General features: G+C 33.0%; 1 protein-coding gene across 1 annotated transcript in view; it reads right to left on the bottom strand.

Annotated features, from left to right (window-relative positions):
• The window catches only part of GALNT13 (polypeptide N-acetylgalactosaminyltransferase 13), a 497,120-nt gene that overhangs the window by 39,504 nt on the left and 430,859 nt on the right, over positions 1 to 26,757 (bottom strand). Inside the window, exons 9-10 of the mRNA XM_012779946.3 lie at positions 14,980 to 15,119; positions 3,270 to 3,368 (exon numbers count right to left, since the gene is read on the bottom strand). Of these exons, the coding sequence (XP_012635400.1) occupies positions 3,270 to 3,368; positions 14,980 to 15,119 (239 nt within the window). The remainder of the gene's footprint in view (positions 1 to 3,269; positions 3,369 to 14,979; positions 15,120 to 26,757) is intronic.

Here is a 26,757-nt window from a genome sequence, read left to right as displayed (position 1 = left end):
CCTAGTGTTAGCTGTTTTATGAATTTTAGTAGTTTTAAGAGAAAAATTTGAGTGAAATCTTTTACTTATTTTGTGGATAATTAGTATTAAAGCTCAAAAATATTAAGTAACTTAAGTTACTTAATATTGGTTATTCAATTAATGATATCAGAGTGATGCTACAAAATGATGTTCTTTCTTAATTCTCAAAAGTTTGATTTTCTCCATTTTTATTTTTTAATTGAAGGCAATACATATACCATATGCAAAAAAATGTAAGGTTTAAAAAAAAGTGGAAATTTCTATTTCAACTCAATCTTCTTTCCAGATTTCCTCTCTCCAGGGGCAATCCATTTTCCAGATAGATTTTTATATATTTTAATAGATTATATAGCATCTATATAAATATATGAATATTATAGATACTATATGTAGAAAAATGTTTACGTATTTTTTCATAGATGACATTATTGAAAGTAAGTTGTAGTCTGGATTTTCCTTTCCTCATTTGAATTTTCAATCACAGTACATATTGACCTCCTTCAGTCATTTTGGTGGCTATATATTAAATAGTATTCTATACTGTGTGTACACCATGATTTATTTAGCCATTCCCCTCTTGGGAGGTATTTAGTTGTTTCCATTGTTTTTGTTAAGACAAAAACGGCTCCAAAAATTTGCATATATATGATATATTAATACATATTCATGTATATGCAAAAATATTGGTTTTAATTTCTATCTTGTCATTAAGTTGATCATGTAGAGAAATGTAAGAGTGAGTTCTTTGCTTATCATTTATTAGTTCATTTTCTTTATGAATCCCTGAGATTGATGTCTTTATATACTTTTGATTACTATGACAATAACAGCATATTATTTCTTGGCAATGTCTGCATAGTTCTAAGGTACAAATACATTGTTCTGACTATAGAGCAAGGGTCCTCAAACTTTTTAAACAGGGGGCCAGTTCACTCAGACCGTTGGAGAGTGCACACTGTGGGCCCGAGATGAGTTGGCTGCTATGCAGGACAGGCAGCAGCAGCAAAAACACCCAAGGGCTGGATTAATGTGCTAGGTGGCCCTCATGTGGCCTGCAGGCCTTAGTTTGAGGATGCCTGCTTTTTTTATATATTTACTTGTCTAGTATTTCTTAGGTGCCCACCACGTCCCAAATACACTGCCAGGTGCTGAGGCTAAAGATAAAAGTAAAATGTAGCACTGGCCAATAAGAAGTTTACAGTAGAGTGAAATATTTTATTTCCAGGTATTTGAAAACTTACAGATGAATAATATAATTTTTAACATTTATGACCCAGGTGTTAGACATATATGGCTATATGATTATGTATCCATTTTAACACTAACCATGGCCTTAATAAGTCTATGTGGATAATTCATCTGAGGTATCTTCTTCCCTCTTTTTTTTTTTTTATCTGGGTTAGAATCAGAGGTATTTCATAAGTAGTGTTTCTCATTTTAAATTCTGTAGGTCATCCATCATCAAGCAGATGATTAGTTAATTTTTTTCCCTATAAGCTGTCTATGGGGAAATAGTGCATGACAGGCACTTCTAATTGTCCACTCAATATCCATGGTAAATGAACTGTGAGGAGCATCCTGGTATGAGTTTGAGGTTAAATACTCAGTATTTTTTTGTACTAGGGGTGTCCAGGTAATGCATTTCTGGCCAAAGAGACATACATTGAGGTATGTTGAATTCCGAAGAAGACATTTTGTTTTCCTAATAAAAGAAAAGACATGGCTATTGCAGGTCTTCCCTACCCCCAAATTTTTCTGCCTTAGCTGTGGATATGTTGTCTGGAGTTTCAACGGCCCTCTTCTGACCAGCTGATGAGAAAAATTTTTGACTCTCAGGACTGAAGAATGGAAAGATAATAAAATTTCTAGTTTCTTAATGGAATAGTTGAGGACCTAAACAAATGTCAACAGTTGACTACTTTCAGACTTCTTATTATGTGAGAAAATTAACCCCCCACACGTTTAGTCCTCTGATCATTAAGCTTTTTGCCATTTCTAGCTGAATTTATCAGGACTCCGTTGGTGTTTGGCAGTAGAGGCCTCTCACATTCATTTTGAATCAATATAACAATAAGCTGGACCATTTCTGAATGTTTTGTCATTATTCTTCCTATGTTGTTTGTATTATTTTTTTTCCATAAGGTCATTTTTCTACATTGTAATTTTGAAATTTGGTTTTAAATATTTTTTGCTTAAATTGACACTCTGAAATACTAATTAGGATTTTAATAATTAAGCATTTTTATTTTATGTTAAGGGAGAAACTTTCTCTTACTGTTCTCCATTGAACACAGGACTTGTTTGAAAAATGGTGCCAAAAACTCAACAGAGCTCATTTGTTTGTTGTTTTGCAGTATCAGAATCAACATATATTTCTACATGTAATCTTGACACATTCAGCTGTATCACAAATATAACATAATGTCATGCTGAAAAGAATAACATTTTTAAGGTCAGTCCATGCTAACTCAGAAGTTCTACCACTAGATAAGGAACTCACTTCTGTGGTTCCCCTCAGCTTCTACAGACAACTTGTCTGCAGAGGATGATCTATCTCAAACTCTGCTATGTTGGTACAGGTCCCAGGAACTCCAAATTCTACCTCTCAAAGTGGCCATGGCAGCAAGGTTGCTCTAGTCTAAAGACTCACAGCAAGCCATCTTCTATGTGTGTATCTTGTTGAGCTGATTTCCAATGCTGAAGGAGAGTACAAGAATCTCTGCTGTGCTCTGATAAGTCTCTGATAATTAACTGGACTGTCACACACAAAAAAATCCTGTCCCTAGACTTTTAATCAGCCATCAACGTTGACCCATGCACTTAAAAATTTTATTATACTGCAAAAAATTCTATGATATACCTAAAAATGAATAAGAAATGTAGAATAATCACCACTGAGAAAAGATTGCAGTTATTGACAAATGGTTCTATACATGCAGTTAATAGAATAAAATGTAGTCCTCATTTGCTCATATGTGATAAAAATGAGATAGGTCTAAAATATTTGGATAGTCTCATTAATTGTAGGCTCATTGAAAGCAGTGTCCTTTTTATTTAATTTTGTAGTGCATTCTTAAGATACTTGAGACAATAAAATAGCCAAATCAGTCTTTGATTTGAATGCTCATTTATTTACTAAACTAAGAATTTATTGTTATTTGTATGTGAGCCATGATCTACAATGATAGCTTTAGGAACAATAATTTTCCTCCAAAATAGGAAACAGATATCAAAAAAGGAGAGTTTACCTGATTTCCTCCCATACCATGGCAGTTGAATATACCCACTTTTTCATTTTCTTTGCGGCCCATGTTGTCTAAACATTGATTGGTTTCAACATTTCTTATCTAAAGGAAGCACACACAAAAAAACCATAAGTTAGCTAGTTAATCAAGTCAATGGAAATAAGTTTGAACAGCATTGGCTTTGGCATTAGCATCTAATAAAGAAGCACTCATTGTTTATAGCACAGTATCAGAGAAGAAGCATTTACATATTATGAATTAGAAATTCTTCCCCAAATCCTCCAACAATTAGAACAGTTTTCAAATTCCAGTCAAATGACCATGACCCATTCTTGAACTCCTATAGTACTGTATGCAAGGGAATAAAAACAAATTGGGCAAATACTCAAATTTGTGTTTTTTAGATTGCTTCATTACTAGGTGCTCCCTTCTGTATATCAATATAGACTAATTATATTGTTTATTTCTGTGACTAAAACATATTCATACATCTTCTTTCCCATCTAATGCCAAACATAAAGGAAAATGATTGACCCTAAGAAAGGCTATTACAAGGCTAAATGGTGATTTCACATTAAGAATTCTTCAAAAGCAAGATTAAATTGCCAACTGAGGACATCAAGTTCTTGCTTTACATTCAAGCAGTGCATTAGTACCATAATTAACATAAGTTAATATAGATTTGACCCAAATGTAATTACAAAAACCATTCATTGATTTTAACGATTCTCAAATGACCAAATCAAGTCCAAATGAAGGCAAGAAAGACAAAGAAAAACTTTTCTAATAAATGCGATATTTCAGATTTTTTCTTTAGTCTCAACCCCAAGTATGTATTTCTATTTGTCCACTCGGCTTCTGAAAAGTTTGTGTCTCTGACCCATGTTAGGACTTGCATATTTTACTCTCCTTGGTAAAATTATTTGATACGTCTGTTTAGTTATCTATGCTTTGGGCATGTTTTTTCACTTTGGCCAATGAATAAGCCTAGAAACATTACATAAACTTATAAACTTATATAAGATGGATTAAATTTATACAATTCACTTTTTCTATGGTGCAGAACCTCATGGCCAAATATTGGTACCTGGAGTTGAAAAGAGTGGTATGATTTTCATTAAGGCTCCAATCAGCAACTGAGAATAGTAGGGATGAGAATTTACTATAAGGGTTTGAAAGAGCTGGGCAGAGTGGCCAAGCCCTGTTCCAATGGGCTGAGATTTAGAGCAGAGTTATAGATGGTTTAATCAAGAAATCTGAGCAGCAATCCATTAGAAAAGACAAAACATGTAGTGAACATTACAGAGAAAGGACACAGGCTTCTAGAAGCAAAACCTGTACTGGTGCCTATAGCGCTAAAATGTATTCGTAATCTGATTTAGGTTGGTCCAGGCACTGGAGGGAACTGAGCCTGTAGGCAAAAGATTTTCAGGACCTGCAGCTGGACAGGATTGAGGAAAGTAACAGTTGATAAAGAATGTGGTAAATAGGTCTGCATATGATGTAACATAGTCTGACGAAATTATGTAACATATAGATTGAATTATTTTAAATTGCTTATATTAGAATTTTAAATTTTCGTAAAAGGCACACTTCTTGAAAAACAATACGATTATGTTATTATTGCCATTTGGAGTCCTAAAAATGCCTAGAATGGTGTAATGCCATCATACTTAGAGGAATAAATATGTCATAAAATGATTAATTTATTTTTAGATATAAGTTATGAAATCTGATTTAAAGAACCTCTGCCGAGTTCATGGTACTTTTTTTTTTTTTTTTTTTTTTTTTTTGAGACAGAGTCTCGCTTGTTGCCCAGGCTAGAGTGAGTGCCGTGGCGTCAGCCTAGCTCACGGCAACCTCAAACTCCTGGGCTCAAGCAATCCTGCTGCCTCAGCCTCCCGAGTAGCTGGGACTACAGGCATGTGCCACCAAGCCCTGCTAATTTTATATATATATTAGTTGGCCAATTAATTTCTTTCTATTTATAGTAGAGACGAGGTCTCGCTCTTGCTCAGGCTGGTTTCGAACTCCTGACCTCGAGCAATCCGCCCGCCTCAGCCTCCCAGAGTGCTAGGATTACAGGCGTGAGCCACCGCGCCCGGCCTGAGTTCATGGTACTTGAATAGATACTAGTTAATAATAACAGAGGTTACAGGCTGAGTTGTTTATAAGGTTTTACCTCTTTGCTGGACAACAGAAATTCAGAGCCATATACAGTCCAGTATGTACACTGACAGTAGATTTTAAAGGGACGTATAATAGATGCATGTCATCCTGTTCTTTGACAAATTAAGCACAAAATTTAGGAATGCCTCCAAATTATTTTGCCCTCAGTAACAATCTATTATTGATCTATTTTCTATAAAAGAAACATTTTAATTTTTGGTCTGTAACATCTCTTATGAATAAATTTATTTAATTGAGAAATATTATTGGGAAAATATATACTTTGTGCCCGGCACTATTTGAGGGGCTGAGGATACAGAAGTGAACATGATAAACACAATCCCTTCCATCATGGAGCTTACATTTTGTAAGGAAGAGTGTAACAAACATAGATTTGTAATATGTCAGAAGATTAAGTCCTATGAAGAAAAGTAAAGCACAGTAAGGGTAGAGAACGTGACGGAGGGGATACTGTTTTAGAAAGGGGACTAGGAAAGGTCACTCTGAGGAGAAGATACTTGAAGACATCTTAGTAAAGAGAGACAGCGGCCACATATCCATCTAACGGAAGAGCATTTTAGGCAAATGAATGCTCCCTACACAATACTGAGTGAAATAACCAGCTAGCAATGTGGCCGAGCTATAGTGAGCAAAGGGCAGGTTAGAGAGGCAACCAAGACTAAATAATGTAAGGAATCATACGTTTTTGAGCATAAGCATGCACAACAGCTCATTCTGGCTGCTGTGTGGAAAACAGGCTAGAGGAAGGGAAAACTGGAAGCAAAGAAACAAGGAAGGAGCCCATTGCAGTCATGGCTGCAATAAATTGAATGTTGCTTGAAATAAATGGATAACAATGGGATGGAGAAGTCATGTTTGGGATTTGTTTTTAAGGTAGAGCCTATAGGATTTTCAATTGAATTGGATTTGAGCTATTAGAGAAAAAAAAAAAAAAAAAAGACATCAAGAAACATGCCAAGGTTTGGGACTGAGCAAATGGGCAAATGCTATTTCCATCACAGAGAACAATATTCTGAGTTCTTGTAAGTTCATAAATATATCTGTGGCCTTTAAACTTGAAAATAAGTTTGGTAGATCTGAAATCCTTGGATCACAAAATATTTCCTTGAGTGTCTTTAAAATGTTCATAAGAAAGAACATTTACATTCCATTTACATTGGAATGTTATGGAACATTATTCCATTTACATTCAGAATAAAGGGTTGTTTTTGCAAAGTCTGATGACAATATGATTTTTTCCCTAATTCTTACAAGTATCTATTACTTGGAAGTGAAACTTATTTTTATCTTTTTTTTGAAGTCTTGTAGATTTACCTAAATCTTGATATTATTCATTATGGAACAATCTTCTAGGCATGTAGTGCTCCTTTTCAACATATAGTTTGAATTTTATGTTCAGGAAATTTCCCTGGAATAATAGTTTTTTTTTTAATTAAAAATTCTGTTTTTTACATTCCAGAGAAGGAATGGGTCAACCCCATGAGTGAAGGAGACCTGGAATTATAGTTATTAATGTACATTTTATTTCATTGTTTGATTTTTCTCTTTAGAAAAACATCATTTTTGGTCTTGTTGCTTATCTTCTATAAGGTCAGTTTCAATTGAATAATTGTGTTTTAATTTTCTTTTTACTTTAAAAAAATTTTCCTTTTTCTCCTCTAAAACTTTTATGGCACTTTCCCTTGGTATTATATTGATTCAGGTGTTCTCATAAGTTTAGTCTTCATTTCTGAAATGATATAGTCTTTGATTTCTAATCTTTTCCTGCAGTCCTGCTACACATTTCAAAGTTTTTCTAAATTTGATTTATGTTGTTCCTTTCTATATTTGATCATTGAAAGTACTTATTTTAGCCCGTTTTGAAATATCAGGTTGTACTTTTCTTCTTTCTTATGAACATAAAGTTTTAGTGTGTTTGCATTGCTTGCAGAGATAGTAGTCTACTTCTTATTATTTTACTCTTATAGCATTTATCTTTTTCTAGTATTTTTCTTTTCTTTTCTTTTTTTTTTTTTTTACCTGAAATCAACTTTCCTGATCTTAAAGAGGGAGGATTTGACCATGAGAAAATTTCTTAGTTCAAAAATATAGAATTCTCTTTCCAGTACTTTTTGAAGTTTTAAAACATTGCCCTTCTAGTTTTTTTGGGGGGGGAGGGGGAGACCTCCTAACTATGCTTACTTTTCCCATTTTTATCTAGATTTTCCATTTCCTTTGCCCCTACTGTTTCTACCTCACCAATCTGGGCTTTATTACATGAAGTTTCTTTTGAGAAGGAGCTTCAGCTAATGAGTTCAGAAATTCATAGGTTGCACAGTATTCATACCTTTCAGACATTAGAGAGGAGTTTTTTTCATTCACCTGCAAACGCCTCTTTCATTTTCAGCTACTATTAGCACATTGGCCTGAAACAATTTCTCATGAGTATCTACTGGAAAGTTGGGTGTTATTCTGGCCTCATTTCCCTCAGACACCTTGTCACTTCCCTCCGTTTTCTCTTACAAAATTTGTAGTATCATGTGGTTCACAAGACTGCTCATTTTTAGAATTTATGAGAATACCTTGCCACCTAGTTTTGTTGTCAAAGTTGTTTATCAATTTTTAGTTTTTATATCCCATTTTTTTTCCTGTTTTAATGGGGAAATTCAAACAGATTCTAATGCTATGTCACTACTGCCACCAATTTTTCTAGAATTCCAGAATAGACTTATTTTGGGAACTATATGAAAATAGTCTATATTATTTTTGCCATTTTCTAACTATTCCACAATATGGCTTGGCAGTTTCTGGACATATAATATTACTTGTCCCTTAGGATAAAGCAAGTGCTAAGAGGATAGAATACAGGAACTCAAGTTTGTTATGACAGTCTGCATAATGGAACCTGGGAGAATAGCAATAGATAGGAGTTGGTGCTTAAGGAAAGCTGTCAGAATGACAAAAGAGAGACATCTATCAATACCACCACCACCACAATAATAATAATAATAATAATAATGATAATTAATTATTTTAGTTGTATGTGCCATCTATGCAATTACCTCCATACTACAAACGAAATCATTAAGGTACAGAGAGAGGTTAAGTAATTGGCCCAAGTAAGGAGTGTAAAGTTGTTATTAATACAAGGAGTCTGCAAGTTGCCAGTCCTATCTTCCAGACAGGCAGGCAGTATTTATTAGAAAGAGAGCCTGGAAGGAGCAAGGGGGGATTGAGTTCTGTTGAACAAAAGTGACCAGACCAGAGGTCATTCAGACAGTGGTGAAGACACAAGACACGTGAAAGCAGCCTACTATTAGATCTGGGGGACTAAGTCAAAAAGACTAGAAGTCTCTTCATGTGAAGTGCCAGCCTATCGAACTGAGGTCATGTAAATGATTCCTGTCTATGGCCAGGGTGATCTAAGATACAAGCAGGGTGGAAGACAGAGTGTCAGGGAACATGGGTATGAATTGCCATCTTAAAAAGATATAAAGATATATCACCTGGGATAGAGATAATATCTGAAAGGTTTTTATCACTAGGCCTATGATACCTGGATTTAAAAATTAAGAAGTCATGCACACCAAGAAGGCAAGTGGGTGCACATAGGTTGTTTTCAAGTCAGTGAGCTCCACCCTGTAGGCATCTGCTATATTGTCAAAATATAGAAATAGTCACCAGTGTTTTCTGACAATCCTCAACAAACAAATCTAAAACATGTCACAAGATACTGGCATACAGCAAAGTTCAAATTATGCATCTCATTTGTTGAGATGCAAAGAATAATCATGGTTAGGGTAGGTGACTTTGTATAATTTTAAAATCAGAACTTTTCTACAAACACCTTGATACTTCAGTCAAATATATACCCTCCAAAGAATGTTGTTTAAGTCAAGAAGTGAAATTTCAGAAAACATCTTGATTTTTTCATTGCTACCTGACAGCACCAACGATTGATCATGTCATTAATCCTGAGAAAAATCTAGGCAACTAACCACTGAAAAACTTTACCCATTAGAAATTCCTTACAGAGTCGGTTCTATACATTTGTATCACAATAAGAAGTGCACACTGGTAGTTCTGAGATGTGAAAAATTCTTTTGACTCATTCTTTATGTTATGGTAGAGCTTTGAATGTATGGCATAAGGCCAAGAGAGTTTTAACTTTAATTGGTTGTGTACTTTGAGATTTCTGTGTTTACACACGATCTTTTATTGCTTGAAAACAATTCTTAATGACATAAACTTAAGGGTATTTTTTCCACTTGTGTTTTGATGTTTGAAATTAGCAAGCCTTTTTCTAAATGTTTCTGCACATAAGCCGTCAGTTATCACTGGTAATGTTCTTACCATTTATGTAATTTGTTCATTAGCTTTTGCTCCCTCTGCTGGATTATAAAAGAAGCAGCAATAGGAATTTGCCCAGCACGAATCTTCACATTTGAAAAATTAATATATAAAATCCACTCTGAAGATAAGACAGTCTAAACTTAAACTAGTATTTTTTTTTACTGTAATTACTCAAACACATGCTTATCCTTCAATTGCACATTGTTACTTTTTATCATTATTTCACATATGTCAACCTCATTTGGTTTCTATTTATAAAGAAGGAAATAGGCATATTTGCAGTGAATTATAGAGTTTTATATTAATATTTCCATACTATAATTACTCTAGTGGGTACACATTTAAGTATATTTTCTGTTTATCAAATTGTGAATAAATCAGAAGGATGAAAGCCAAATCTATATATTTAAAAAATCCAAGGTGACTGACTTTACTTATACAGACCTGGGTTTAGAATGTCCTTGGTTAATGACTGTGAAATTTAAAAATTCTTATTATGTGATACCTTAATCCTTCTTCCACAAAAATGTAAACAATATAGAAAGATAAACAATTTCGTTTATTTTAGTGGTTAACAACAATTACCACCATCACAACAGCAACAACAAAAATCCTGGGAGAATTCAGTAAATGTCGAACTGGCATATAGTCTGTTGTAGTTGTTTGTGCCAATACATATTTGAGTAATAAAATTAGAATGAGTACTAGTGTAATTATCAGCAATATAAGGTTAAAAAATGTTTTCAGGTGGTAAAATAGCTCATTTTGTTCACAGGTGGGTTATCCAGCCTGACATTCTTTAGGGTTGACATCTGATGAACAGTGGCATATTCTGCCTGTAGGTATGCATATTCAGGTATCCTATGATAAAAATTAGCTACTATGTCCCCAAAAGTTTTAGAAACAAAATTATGGATAGGAAGAATGCCCACATTTGTGTAGATCACCTAAAAGTAGGCTTTCTTACTGGGTAGCCTATTAGAGGGTCAAGAAGACTGTGGCTCTATAAATAGATCTCCCGATTACCAAGAGAGAGGGTAAACTTGTAAGTGTTTTAGCTTCTGCATTTGACAGTAACTGATTTTACTCTTAATCCCTGCAGCCTAGCAGCTTCACAGATGTCTATTTTTAGTTACTTAAATTTGCTGTTCAGCAATGTTTAATGAATACAATACCAATACGTGCAAGGACCTTACCTAGTTGCTATGGTTAAAGGATACAAAATGAAAAAAGTGCTGGGGTCAAGTACACAATACAAAATACATACATTAAACATCTTCAAAGCAGGATGCAAATTTTAAGCACCAAGAGTTAAGTCATTTAGCTTCAGAAATCCTCATCATCTTCCTGTACCCTCAGATATTTCAATGTTCTATATAGCTCAGAATATGTTTTCTTATTTTTTCCAGAGTGCTAGCCTGTCAGAGCCCCAAAATTCGGGACAAAGCACTCTATTTTAGAAGGCCATTTTTCAATCTTATGCTTGAACTAATCTTTATATTTGCAAGATTAGAACCCGACATTTGAAATCTATATAAGCTAAGGAGCTAGTTAAGAGAGAATTTAATGCTACAAAGAGCTCAACTTCCTTATTCCATTATGATCTGCTTACTGAATCTAAAAAGCACATGCTTCATTAACTTACTTAAAGGTTTTAGTTCAAAGCAATTGCACAGCTTTTAACTTCCCATTGGAAATTGCATCTAATTCATGGTATGGGTAAAGCAATATTTCAATTACCTAAGTAAGATGTAAACATATAAGAAATTAAGATACAGATATCTGATATCAATAACTTTATTGATTTTGGCGATGATATATGATAATGTAGAAACTGAATACCATATTTGCCTCTATATATTCCAATATAGCAAGAAAGGTTATAAAAAGGAATTGACAGTGAGTGTTTACACTCACCAAAACACAGAAATATTAAATATATAGACTTTGAAAAACATTGAACTTAAGAAATATATAAATTTTTAAATCCAAACAATTTTATTTGAAATTGTGAGAAGTACAAATGAATATACTACAAAGAAATATTTATGTTGTTTTGATGAAAATTAGCTCAGACACTTGATATTGCTTGGGGGCTCTAAGTATTCAGGAGAAAGTGCCTTCATATATAAGGAAAGATATCATTTTACAGTCTTCCAATAATGGTTAATGACAGGCAGTTAGAAAAAGCTTTAAGTAAATAACTGTTGTCCATTAACAGTTCAACTCTAACTCATTATCAAAATGTCCGTTTTAAATTATGTATACATGGCTATGAAACATTGAATTAGGGAGTAGTGCTTGGTGAATTTGTCCTACTGTTTCCATGGAAACAGTTGCTGGAGTGCATTTCTTTATGGCTAGTTTTAAGTGGAAAACTACAGTACATTAATACCTCAGACAGCTCAGAACTTAATATATCTTTAAGATTCTTTTCATTTATTGGGCTTTCGAAACAGTAGTTCATAGCATGCCATATAACCCATATAGGAAAACTTACTTCTACTGAATTTCTTTACCTGCTTGATTCTCTGTTGTCATTACTTCCACTCTCCTTTTTGGTAGAAAGGCTTAAGATTAAAGGTCTTTCCTTATTTGATTTTTCAGTCTCAGCATGTAATAGAGACCCTAGCTTGCTCTGGTCTGAATGCATCCCTCCGAATTCATGTTGAAACCCGATCCCCATTGTGGTGGTAGTAAGAGGCCAGTGGCCCAATGGATACAAACTATGGAGCTGGATCTGAAGGAAGATTCAAGAGGTGAAGACTTTTGGGAAGTGATTAAGTCAGGAGGGCTCCACCCTTATGAATAAGATTCATATTCTTATAAAAGAAGTTGAAGGGAGTTGTCTTGCTCCTTCCTCTATGTGAGGACACAGCATTTGCCTCTTTAGCCATGTGAGCAACAGCAAGGCACCATCTTTGAAGCAGACAGCCATCCTTCACCAGACACTGTGTCTGCTGCCATCTTTATCTTAGACTTTCTAGCTTTCAGAACTGTCAGAAATAAATTTATATTATTTATAAATTGCCTAATCTAAGGTATTTTGCTATAGCAGCGCCAATAGCTGCTCAAGCATTTTTTTTTCTTTTTTTAAAATAGAGATGAGGTCTTGCTATTTGCCCTAGCTGGCCTCGAACTCCTGAGCTCAAGCAATCCCCCCACCTCAGCCATCTTCAGTAGCTGGAACTACAGCTGTGTGCCACCACCCCTGGCTTCAAGCTTTTGTTTAATAAAAGCATTTGGAATGAATAAAATAAAGTATAATAAAAGAACTCGTTTTCTCATTTCAGTTATAAGAAAAAGTGAGCTTTACTGTCAGACTAGCATGCATTTGTAGCCTGACTTAAATAGTTATCAAGCTATGTGACCCATCGACCAATCACATGAACATTCTACATATCCGTTTTCTTATTAAATTGGGGACAACAAAACCCAAGTCATGGAGTTGTGATTTTTATAAAATATAATTCATGTAAAGCAGCTAGAGCAATTTTGACATAGTAGGAAATCAATAAACAGTAGCTATAATAATTATGATAATACTGGTGTGTTGCTACTTCTCACCAGGCATTCTGCTAGAGGCTCTATGTCTTCAGTCATCACTATAACCCTGTATTATTATCTTCATTACGTTGACTGAGGTACCAGAGAGGATACTTAAATGCCATTCTGGTTGGAAGCTGTGAGACTAGAATTTGAACCCTCCTCTACCTGACTACAGGGCCTGGGATTTTTCAAATACACCATATTGCCTGTTCTTAATAACCCCTAAAGGCTCAATCCCTCTCTTTAAAAGCTTTTCATAAAGTATTTCTATAAATTAAAATATGATCACCCAATCCATTATAGAAGACACCTAATTCAAAATCAGTAGTTTGTACAAAGGAATTTGCTCACAATACATTTTATTTTTACTTTTCTCAGGAAGTCAATTAGGTTTCCTTGATGTAGTGCAGAAAAGCATACAGTTAGATTTTTAACTTGGAAGTAAACATCTACTTCTGTTTCATAGCTCTGAGTCTTTCTCAGAAGTCACTTTAGTGGCCCCAGAGAATTTCCAAAAAGTCCTCTTTGCTCATTTTCGTCTTGTTATATTTCCTTTCCTCTGTTCATATTTCCTTTTAGAGAAAGGAATTGATGTTTACTAATTATTTGGGTTCATTGACAACAGTAGTAGAAACACTTTACCACAATAATAAAAAAAAAAAAACTCCTTTTTTCTGAGGGGATGGTCAGGTTCATGAATGTTCAAATATGTTTTATATATTTTTCAATAAGGAAAATCATCAACAGGAAGGATATAATTAATAATAATTAATAAAGGAAATATTATTTTGAGCAATTGAATATATATTACATATATTTGTATAGTTATGATGAAGCCAGTTTTGTATTTCTAAATAAAATAGATATTTTGAAAAACAATGGTACTGATCAATGGTTCTCAGAAGGTCCACAAGGTTAATACCACTTTCATAATAATATTAAGATACTACTTAGAGTTTTCACTCTCACTTTCTCATGAACGTACAGAGTTTTCGAGAGGCTATTGCAATAGACTGTGACATATTGCAATAGATTGAATACCAAAGCAGATATGAAAGTTCAATTATCTTCTATTAAAGCAGACATTAAATGCAATTTAGAAAAACACAATCAATAGTAATCTTCTCACTACTTGATTTTGTTTGAGAAAATATTTAATATATTTGTTTTTCAAAATATTTATATTAACATATTATGTTAACATAATAATATATTAACATAATACATGTTAATATATTAACATATAATTAGTTATTGCATTATTTTAAATTAGTAAAAAAATAAGCCTTAAGGTTCTCAGTTTTAGTTTCAATATAGTAAACATTAATAGTTATAACCCACATAAATGAAAAGTCTTGATGTTCATAATTAATTTTAAGAGTGTAAAGTTTATATGACCAAGCTTTAGAAGTGTAGGAAAAAAACAAGAAAATGTTTGTTCAATCTTAAACTTTTTCTTCACTTTTACAATTCCCTGTGATGAAGACCTTTAGGGTCCTTGAAATATGAGAAGTCATTTAAAATAGATCTATTAAAAAACCCTTACAGCATTTTATTCATAACATGAAAAATATTGAGCTCCTTAGAAATTGCTCCATTTGCAAAATATATTTATAACTTAACCAAAATAAATAATTCATACCTCACCAAGTGAGTAATAACGTCTTGGGATCTGGGAGTCCGGATAGATGTTTTCTAGGTACCAAGAAAAGGGTTTACACTTCAGATTTTCTCTTAGTGTTTTTCTGACTGACACATCTCCATAATCCACTTTGACAACACCTGGAATTTTTGAGAGAAACACAAATCAGTTTGTACTATTTTCATTTTAGCACTGTTTCACTCTGTTTACTTTGCTATCAGTTTTTTCTTTATAATTATGATTTCATTAAATTCAATTGCATATGCAGCTGCTACTACACTGGTTTTCTCACTATCATCCAATTAGTACATTAAATACATATAAATAAGAGTTATTTTATTGGTTATGACTTTTGAAATGCAAATATTTATCACCAAGTACTTGTACTTCTTAGAGTGAATAATTAATTAACTAAATGTAAATTGGTATTAATTTAATATCATAATCAAAGCTTAACTGAGCTATTTAATAATGTGTCTGTTTCTCTTTAATAAAAAATTCCAATAGCTCCAATATTTTTGATAATGCTTACATTTTCCCTGTTCAGTCATTTACTTACCACCTGTAGATTTTATGATAAATTTATATAAATAAGAGTCTAAGAATGGACTGAACATATGTGTTCTAACTTTCCCTTCTTCTTCTTGAACTTCTATTCCATCTAGGTTTTACATAAACTGGATTATTCTTTTTATTCATTTTTTTTATTTTTTTAAATGTGTTATTGAAAGCCACCTCAAGTCCTCAGAGAAGTTAATACATAAATAAGCACAAAGAAATTAACATAAATGAATGAACAAGAATATATTCACATGTAAATATTGAAATTGCTTAATTTTATTTCATATAATAGCAAGATATTTGAAATTTAAATGAATATTTCCATTGAAGATTATAAAAGGATGCTTTATACTTAGGAAATAAAAACAATAATATTAGCAATTTTTATATAAAAACATCTTGGTGACTTGATTTGTTCATTATAATCAATATCAAAAATGACAAATGACATTTGATGAAAATGCCTAACTGTAACAAGATAGCAATTATTTCTTGGATTATTCTGAAAAGATTTCAATATTTAACTCTTTCCTTTAAGGCCAGTAAGGAACCAGACATTGATACAGAAACAAATGGCTTAGTATTTAAGGTATTCTGTCCTAAGTAAGCAGCAAAGCCAATCAATCATTCTATGAAATAGGAACAAGTGTTTAGAAACTCTAAATGTCTGTAACTTATGCCATTATTAGGTCACCATTTTCAAAAGCAGCAACACTCTCAAAGCCCATCACTCACTAGTTTCGCCCTTTTGTCTCTGCAGAATTGCCATAGTGTTGTTAGAAAGCATTCTGATGATGCTTAAACAGCTAAACCATTTTCTCCCAAAAGAAAATATTGATTTTCCTAGTTGGTGTTTGCACAGAAAACAACAAGGTCTTTGGGCTTTTTAAACAGATAAATATTTGGTTTCACAATGATTCTATCCAGAACTTCCAAACTGGAGTGCAACCTTCAAAAGAAGAGGCTCAAAAGCAATTTTCTATTTACAAAATAGATTATTGGAAAGAATTTCTCATTATGTTAAGTACTACAGCAATGGAAATGATCTAATACATAGTCCTCAAAGTCATATAAAGAGATAAAATTGAGATTAGGGAAAAAAAAGCACTGTTCCTTTAGAGGACTTAATTCAACAGTCAATTTTAATGTTGTGGCTTCATTTTCAAGGTAGGTGAATATAAATGAAGTGACTTATTTAATATCAGCTTCCTTCCTTTTTCATCACATAAAGATTTTGTAGTCTTCTCCAGAATTTTTTCCTACACGAGTTTTTTTTATTTCTATTTTGGTGCTCCAATAAAAATTTTTTATGAACACCAAAATTGGAATTTTATATAATTTTTCTGTTGTGAAATGTTATTCTTTTATTTTTTTTCCCCCAACAACTTAAAATTAGATCGTGAGCCATTATAAAACAGACAATGAACTGAGTTTGGACCATAGACCATAGTTGTATGTCCCTGCTGTAAAAGATAAAGTCCTAGAAGGTTTTTGTAAACCGTTTTCTGACTGGAAGGAAGGTTTGAAGTTTTATCTGCGCATCATTTTACCTTAGATCAGAGGAAACATCAATTGCTCACTTTGGATTTAGCACAGGGTCACTGGTGGAGAAAGACAGCTTTTACTGAGGAAAGCTAAAGCCTTCTTACCCTACCACCTCTAAGCAACCAGTTGGCATTCCTACTGCAACTTGAGTTTTATCTTAGTCCCAGACAATTATGTTAAATTACTTGTAGAAATGCACAAAAATACTGTAGGCTTATCTTAATATTTTGGAAGGAATGACTTTCCCCCTCTTTTCCATCTTTTCCTACTTAGAAGTGAGATATCATGTAAGAGATGGCAGTCAGTGCTCCCAAACACTCCGAATACTCCAGGCCCCTGCAGTTAGGCAGGGACATCTGACTAGTTCTGGCCAATACACTGTAAGGGGAAAGAGACATATGCCACTTCTGGTTTTAAAGATAGAAGAGCAAGTATAAGAGCTCTCTTTTCCTTTACTACAGGGACTGAGAAGGTCTTGTGTCCCAGTGGAGGCAGCTACAAGATGGGGTGACCTTAGTTGTGCCTGTATGATTTACTGAGTGTGAAGCAGAGGCTGAATTGGATTATTCAGATCCATAGCTTGAAATGCAATTTCTCCTGTTTCCCAAACTCTTATCTCCAACTCAAGCCTCTACAAAATAGTTTATCCAATTGTTTACTCAAAAGTTTTACTGGTATCATTAGTAGGCATTTCAAATTTGACAAGTCCAAAATTTGATTCTTCAACCTGCTCCACCTTCAAGTTTCTCTATTTCAGTAACTAGCACAAATATCTATTGATTTTCTCAGGGCAAAAGCATCAGAGTAATTCTCTTTACCTCACAAATGCATATTTAATTCATCAGTCATTCCTCCTGGCTCTACTTTCATAATATATCCTCAGCTCTCTACTGCTACTATCGTGATCCTACCCTTCCTCTCTCTTGCCTAGACTAGCATTGCAATAACTTTCTTGATAGTGCCCTGACATCTAACATTCCTCCACCTACCTGTATTCAATATTGCCTGGTCCTTAGACAATATATTCAAAATACAAATTAGATCATATCACCCTCCTGCTCAAAAGCTGCCAGCGATTTTCAACTATACTAAGAATAATTGAACATCTCTTAGCAATTGGCTGAAGAACTTTCATGAAATGTCTCTTGGTTACCTCTCTGAATTCATTTATGCTCACTTCATTCTAGCCACACTGATTTTTGTCTTTTCTCTGACTGTCTTTAAACATGCCAAGCTCATCCACAATTCAAAGCTTTGTACATGTCTTTGTTTTTGTCTGGAATGATATTACCCTGGAAATTTCATGACTTGTCCTTCAGATGGCCCAAGTCTCTGCTCAAACTGTACTTCCTCAGGTTTACCCTGATCTTCCTATCTAAATTTACCCTTTCCTCCCATCATCCTGAGTCAGGCTCTATCCCTCTATCCTGCTTAATTTTTCTCCATGGCACTTTCTCGGTGGCACTATCTAATATCATATTATAGGTTAATTTGCTCATCACCTCTTCAACAAATCTTTGAATTAATTATTTTTTCTCTTGAAGCTTAAGATACTCTATCTGATAATATCTTATAGGATATTATAAATACTAAATAATGTCTCGAAAAGGCTTAGTACAAATATTGGCATAAAATAATTGCTTAATACATATTATATATTGCATTGGATATCTGTTGTTTTGCATACTCCACAGGCATTCTGACTTCTGGTAAAAGCACTTGAATTTTCTTTGGTCAACCATTCCTGCCTCATTTTTGGTTTGGGTGGTTTGGGTGGAGCTGGCTTCCTTCTCTCCATCCTTTCAGTTCCACCTGGGGGCACAGAGTACAGACACATCACCAGAGAATCTTGTTAAAGTGCAAATTCGGATTCAGCTGGTCTGGCTGGGGTCTTTGAGTTTGCATTTCTAACAAGCTCCTGGGGGATGCTGCTGTTGCTCAGGCCAGCTTTTGAGTAGCACCCAAGACAATCAGAGAATTCCATTTCTCAACCATACTAATCTCAACTGAGATCATAATGATTAGTTCGGAAGTACGTGTGAACCAGTCAGCTTAATAAATGTATACCCTGAGAATTTGCTAAGCCCATTAGGAATTTGAATCTCTATTTCCTCTAGAATAGGAAGTTGTAAAGATGAGTTAAAGTTGGAGCTTCTGGGGCTACCATACAGAGAATGCCTACGATAGTAACACCAATAAAGAAGTAAGATAAATCAATAGATGGAAAGTGAAAGAGTGAGAGAGAGAAAGAGGAAGAGATAAAGATAGAGATCAGAGGCCATGCCAAGGTTAAGTCAACAGATATTTATTGTGGTCCAAATGTATACAAGGCACTTTTTCTAGGCACTTGGGATATATCTGTGAACAAAACAAAATTATCTTCCTCTGTGGAGCTTACATTCTACTGGAGAGAGACACACAAAAACAGTAATACATTAGAAGGTGATACATGCTATGGCAAAAAATAGGCTAAGATGAAGGAGAAAGGTTGTAATTGAGGCAATCTTAATGTATTCTTACTATCTAAAGGCAATTTATGAGAGTTATACATATTTAAGGCAAGTCTTTCAATGGGACTTGCAAAAGCCCTAAATAGGATTTGACAATGAGATAAAGGTTCATAATGAGTAAGAAAAAAAAGAATATTTTAATTAACTCCAGGGTTGCAGGTTTGAGTAATAGGTAAATGATAACACTTACAGGTTGCTATATTTTATTTAATAACCTATCCTTTATTCATCATCTTTAGTCCATTGCATGATAGTGAATTCAGATATTTAGAGCAATCATGTTTTAAATTTTTCAATAGATATTAGATGGAAGATCATAATTATTTGAATTTAATTTTTCCCTAGTAGACACCTAGTAAGTCTAACAGTTCTGTCTCCACATAATTAATGTACCTGATGAAAGAATACCGACTGCATGCTAAAGCTTAGAGTTTTATGCATAAGAATACATATTGGAACATAACTTAAAGTGTAGAAAAGGGGAAATAATTTTCCTTCAATAAGGATTGTTTAACTAAATCAATGATATTTCTAGGTTGTAAAATATTCACATATTAAAATAATTATGTATTTATAAGAATATGGAAAATGTTAATAAAAAGCTAAAAGTATTGTTATTATACTGTCTATAAGTAATTAAAATTAAAATATATTAACACTAATAAAAAATTCAGAAAAATAAAATAGCACTTGCCCTTTACTACTTAAAAAAATTATGAAAAACAACTAAGAAATCTCCTATTCTTTCATTTAGTATAATAGTCAAAACTATGCAGCTAATCATAAAGTTCATTATATACAATGTCATATTAACAATATATTTGCATATTATGGGAACAGGCCAGCATACATAATTCCTAAGCTAAATTTATTTTTTTTGATATTTTCTAAATTATTTATAAATAAAAAATCATCTCTATTTTGTTCTTTACTTTGACTAACTGGACCATTATGAATCAGAATTCACATTTTTTCCTCTTCAAAAGTAATAATAATAAGCCATTTTTAAGTCAATTAGCCATTATGCATCCTATATTATCTAAATACCATATTGTAAATGGTATTGGGAAAACTGGATATCCATACACAGAAGGAAGAAATTAGACCTTACCTTATACCACACCTAAAAAATCAAATGAAAATGGATTAAAGATTTAAATATAAGACCTCAAACCATAAAATTACTAGAAGAAAACATAAGGGAAAAGGTACACAAATTGATCTGGGCAGTGATTTTTTTGGATATGACCCAAAAGCACAGGAAACAAAAGCAAAAATGGACAAATGGGATGGTATCAAACTAAAAGTCTTCTGCACAGCAAAGGAAATAATTAATAAAATGAAAAGACAACTCCCAAAATGGGATAAAATATTTGCAAACCGTAGATATCATAGGAATTAATATCTAAAATACATAAGGAGCTCAAACAACTTAATAGCAAGAAAAAAATAATCTGATTTAAACATGGGCAAAGGACATGGACAAACATTTCTCAAAAGAAATGACTTGGAAATGGCCACTGTATACATGAAAAAATGCTCAGCATCACTAATCATTAGGAAATACAAATTAAAACCACGCTGAGATAACACTTCACATTTGTTAGAATGGCTTTTATCAGAACGATGAAAGATAAGTGTTAGAGAGGATGTAGAAAAAGGAAATTCTTAGACATTGTTGGTAGGAATGCAAGTTAGTACAGCCATTATGGAAAATAGTATGGAGGCTCCTCAAACAACTAAAAACAGAGCTACCATATGAAACAGTATTCTAATTCTGGAAATATATCCAAAGGAACCGAAATTATCATGTGGAAGAGATATACATAATGAAGTATTATTCACCCTTCAAAAGGGGAAAAATTCTGTCATTCATGAAAACATGGATAATCCTGGAGGACATTATGCTAATTAAAGAAACCAAGAACAGAAAAAAAAAAATACTACATGATCTCACTTAAATGTGGTATGTAACAGTTGAACCCAGAGAAGCAGAGAGTAGAACGATAATTAGGAGAGGCTGGAGGAATGGGGAGGAAGGAACAGGAAGTTGTTAATTAAAGGGTGTAAAGTTTCAGATAGGAGGAATAGGTTCTTCAATTTTTTGCACAGTAAGTATAGTCAACAATAATGTATTGCATATTTCAAAATAACTAGTAGAATAAATTTCAAATGTCTCACCATAAAAAAATGATAGGTAAGCAAAATGATAGTGATAGATATGTAATTTAGCTGATTTAATCATTCCATTTTTGTGTGTGTGTGTGTGTATATATATACATATGTCAAAATATCACATTTTATCCCACATATTTATGGATTTAAAATTTGTCAATCAAAAATAATATGACTAATAAATTAAAAATAAAAATAAATAAATACTATATTATATAAGAAGTTTAGCAGATTTCTTAGAATTATTTTTTGAAATTTAAAAGTATTCCTTTAATCCACCATTATAATTTTTATCTATTCTTTATGTGCATACAAATTACCTAGGCTCATAAACTCTCATTAGGATGTCACTGGACTACATTAACCGCTGATGGCACATCCCCACTAATAATACATAGTGATTATCTGTTGAATTTATCATTTGCTATTATTACTGCAATTTCATTTTAATGGAATAAAAATGAGAAAATTAATTCTACAAAATCATAGCTTCTGCCAAGAGCTATCTCACACAGAAGAACATCAGACAACTTCTCAATTTAATTTAATGCTATCTGCTATCTACAGTCAAAAGTTAAAGCAGGTCTTGAGGCTGAATTTTCCAGGTTGTTGCTTCAAACTTCAGTTAAATATGATAATAAAGATCTCATATTTAACTACTTGGTCCCTGATCAATGAGAATACAGGAAATAAAAAAAAGTCAATGTTTGCAGTATCTTTTAAAATAAAGAACAATATCATATTAGTTGAAACAAATGGACTATAAAATCTATAATCTTTAGAAAATTTTTTTTCAATTCAAGATCTTCAAGGCAGTGTTCACCACTCTCCAGAAGCTAGAGCAACCAAAGTATGCAGTTACCTGGTCCCTAACTCACATATTTTATGGAAAATGGAAGCTATTGGTCCACTGATAATACCACTGATCTACCTGTATACATGTTGTTTTTGTTTTTATTCAATTTTTTTCTCCCAGTAGTAAGGAAAGAATTGCATACAAATTATGTATTAATCTTTTATAAACTTCTAAAAATTATTAGAGAAGTATATATTCATTGCAGAGAATACTAAAACATAAGCAGGAAAAATAAAATAAAGATTACTTGTAATATGACTTTGCTTACATTATGATAATGATTTTTCTAGACTTCTTCGTATATATACACACAAATATATAGATATCACTTTCCTTGCAAAAATTGATTCATACCATAATATGCATTTGCAACTTGCTGTTTGCTAAAACAGGATGTCATGAGTACTTTCCTAAATCAATTAAAGTCTTCTGCAATTTTGTTTCTAATCCTTCTATGGCACTCTACTTTACGAATTAGTTTTAATTTATTTAATCATTCCCCTATAGTTGGACATTCAAGTTGTTTCTAGTTTTGGGCTTTATAATGAACAAATATATCTTTACACAAATTTTCTATCATACCCTTGATAATTTCATTAGGATAATTTTTAGAAGCAAAGTATTTTGATAAATCCTATGCATATTTCATGAACTAAATATGAACATACGTGTGTGTGTATAGATAGATAGATAGATAGCAATATCTATTTATAGATATTGCTGACCCATTCTCCAGAAAAGTTTTAAAAAATTTCATACACTCCAATGGTATAAGAAGTCAATTTCCCTTCTAAAACACTAGCTATTTTAGCTTATTTTTAATTTACCACTTTTTTGTTAGGTGAAGATAAATGGCATAAGTAGTATCTTATTATTATTTAAAATGTATTACTAGTAGAGACTATTCTTATATTGTTCTATTTCTTTTTTTGTAACTTGTCCATTTTTCCCCATTTTTCCAGTTTTCCATTTGTGTATATGCATTTTTTTATTTATAAGCACCCTTGAATACAAGCATATTTGGGACATATATTACAAACATTTAAATTTGTATGTACTTTTTTGCAATACAAAACTCTAATATCCACATGGTAAGTGCTAACAATCTTTTCCTTTGTGGTTTCTGCTGTTTGCATTATACTTAGAAATGCCTTTGCTATCCTGAGATATCAAAAGTGTCCAGCTATCTCTTCTTCCATTTTTAAAATATTTCATTTCTTATTCTTTTTAAAATTTACTCATTAATCATCTTAAATCTATTTTGGTGTATCACCAATCATGTTTCTTTTTTGCTTTTGTTGTTTTGTTTCTTTGTACATATTATATGTTTTTGAAATGACTCATTGGTTTTACTTTGCTTTAATTGAGGATATTAGCCAGATCCCTAATGTATCTTATAACATGAATAGTCTGTAGGTCATCTAAATTTTATCTAGAATCAACTTAATCTAATATATAGCTGTATATTTAGATATTATTTTAACCCCTGTGAAATCTAAATGAGGATTTGGCATTAAGATAGTGGTTTTCATTAAGTCAATACTATATATTATAAAATATATATTATATTAGTTACTCGAAACTTGGTATTGTAACACAATTTTTTATTATACCAAGGCCCTTGACTATCTCATCATACAATGTTTTTTATTTGTTGTTTTCTATTTTATTTTTTGAGAAATCTCAGAAGCAATTTCTTTTATGGACTCAAAAACAGGAAAGTTTATCTTTAGCAACTGATTTCTTTTTGTTTTTGTTTTTGTTTTTGTTTTTTTTTGAGACAGAGTCTCGCTTTGTTGCCCAGGCTGGAGTAAGTGCCATGGCATCAGCCTAGCTCACAGCAACCTCAAACTCCTGGCTCAAGCAATCCTCCTGCCTCAGCCTCCCAAGTAGCTGGGACTACAGGCATTCGCCACCATGCCTGGCTAATTTTTTGTATATATATTAGTTGGCCAATTAATTTCTTTCTATTTATAGTAGAGACGGGGTCTCACTCTTGCTCAGGCTGGTTTCGAACTCCTGACCTCAAGCAATCCGCTCGCCTCGGCCTCCCAGAGAGCTAGGATTACAGGCGTGAGCCACCGCGCCCGGCCAGCAACTGATTTCTTATATCTGAAAAACACTACTAACTTTATAATTGATGAAGTATCCTTCCATTCTGTCAGTGTATCTCATGAATTTATAATTTAGAAAACTATCTCAAAACATTTTTGGAAGAAGATAAGCATTCATCCATCCAGCCATGGCATAGTATGGTCTGGTTAAGCCCCAGAAGTTGGGACTTTATCTGTTGAGACAACAGATAAAGTATATTACTTTATAAATATTACTTTATCTGTTTAGATAAAGTAATATTTGAAGGACTTCATGTTCCAGACTCCACAGTAAACACTTTAGTATATAGTTTCTCATAAAGTCTATATAACATTATTATTTATTATTATTGTTTCTTTTTTTTAAGAATTAAATAATTGAAACTCTGAATTATTAAATAAGTTTATTAAGTATACTTAGAAAATAGCAGAAGTAGGATTAGAAGTTGTTCGTTGCTATATTTCAAAATCTATGCTCTTGCCCACTCTACTAGAATGGGGTCATAAAACTGGAGAAAGTTTGAAAAACCTATGGAGATAAATCTTTCCATGGTGCAGTACAAAATATGTTATCTATGATCTCTTGAAGGATACAATCCACTTGGCAACTTCTCCCTGTTCTGACATATCAATCCTGAAAAATCTTGAATTCATAAAAATAAACAATCAGTAATTATATGATATAATTGAGAGTTATTCTATTGATTTTACAATTAAATCCAAGCCAGAAGATTTCAGTATACAATTGACTGACCAATCAAAATATTTCCATAAAGTCCTTAACAAATTATGTTCCATCCATCACTAGTTCTGCCCAATGATAGATACAATTGTTTCATTAGGTCGATGACAGTATCTTCTTGTAACCACCCTGAAATGTGATTTATTTTATAGTCAATGCCATCTTACAATTGCTGTTGGGGTGAAAGCCATTGTATTATAGTTATTACTACTTGAGCATGTGCAAATGTGTTTTCTCCTCTGTGGAATCACTACCCAATGGCAGTTTAAGTAGTTAATTAATGGCCATTTAAATTAATGGGCCTTTAAATGCATCCTGAGTGTTGTCTGATAAAACCTTTCTTTAATGCCTCTGGGCAAAATCAACAATATACCAAGATAAAAATTTGCTGAATGGTTTCACGAATTTGAAAGACTATCCTCGGGATAATTTTGGATCATTATTTTAAGAAAGCCTATGTTGTCAATCATCTTGATGGCAATGAGAGAAACAGTGAATGGAAAGCACATACAAATCAGTAAATTTTCATTGAAAAGTGATTCAAAAAAGTCATCCTCCAAATGTAAATTTGCTTGACCATATTGTTTATTTTTATTTTTGTAAATGTATAAGAATGGCATACAATCCAAAAGTTGTATCTGTATTAGTTATGTCTGAAAGAGTTTCTTTAATACAGATAAAATAATTCTGGGTGAAAAGAAAGTTTTTCCTTATAATTCAACTATTAACATTTTTTCTTTTTTTTTAATGTGGTGCTTATTTTTTTTAATTTCAGAATATTACAGGGGTACAAAAGTTTTGGTTATATAAATTGCTTTTGTTTTGCTTGAGTTGAAGTTGTAAGTGTGCCCATCACCCAGATAGTGAACATTGTACCTATTATATATGATTTCATCTATCCCCATAAATCTGATCCCCTCCCCCCTGCATGATTTCCATTGAGTTTTACTTCTATCTGTGCACATGGGTCAGCTTAGCTCACAGCAAGCTCAAACTCCTGGGCTCAAGCAATCCTACCGCCTCAGTCTCCTGAGTAGCTGAGACTGCAGGCATGCACCACCATGCCCAGCTAATTTTTTCTATAGATATTTTTAGTTGTCCAGCTAATTTCTTTCTACTTTTTTTTTTTTTTCTTTTTAGTAGTAGAGATGGAGTCTCACTCTTGCTCAGGCTGGTCTTGAACTCCTGAGCTCAAATGATGAGCTGGCCTCAGCCTCTCAGAATGCTAGGATTACAGGCATGAGCCACCACACCTGGCCTGGGACTTTCCAATAAAAGCCATTGTCACTGGTATTA

Source organism: Microcebus murinus, chromosome 8 (genome assembly GCF_040939455.1).
Source record: "Microcebus murinus isolate Inina chromosome 8, M.murinus_Inina_mat1.0, whole genome shotgun sequence".
Lineage (NCBI taxonomy): Eukaryota > Metazoa > Chordata > Mammalia > Primates > Cheirogaleidae > Microcebus > Microcebus murinus.
The sequence above is the reverse complement of the archived record's forward strand: the minus strand, read 5'-3'. Positions and strand labels throughout refer to the sequence as shown.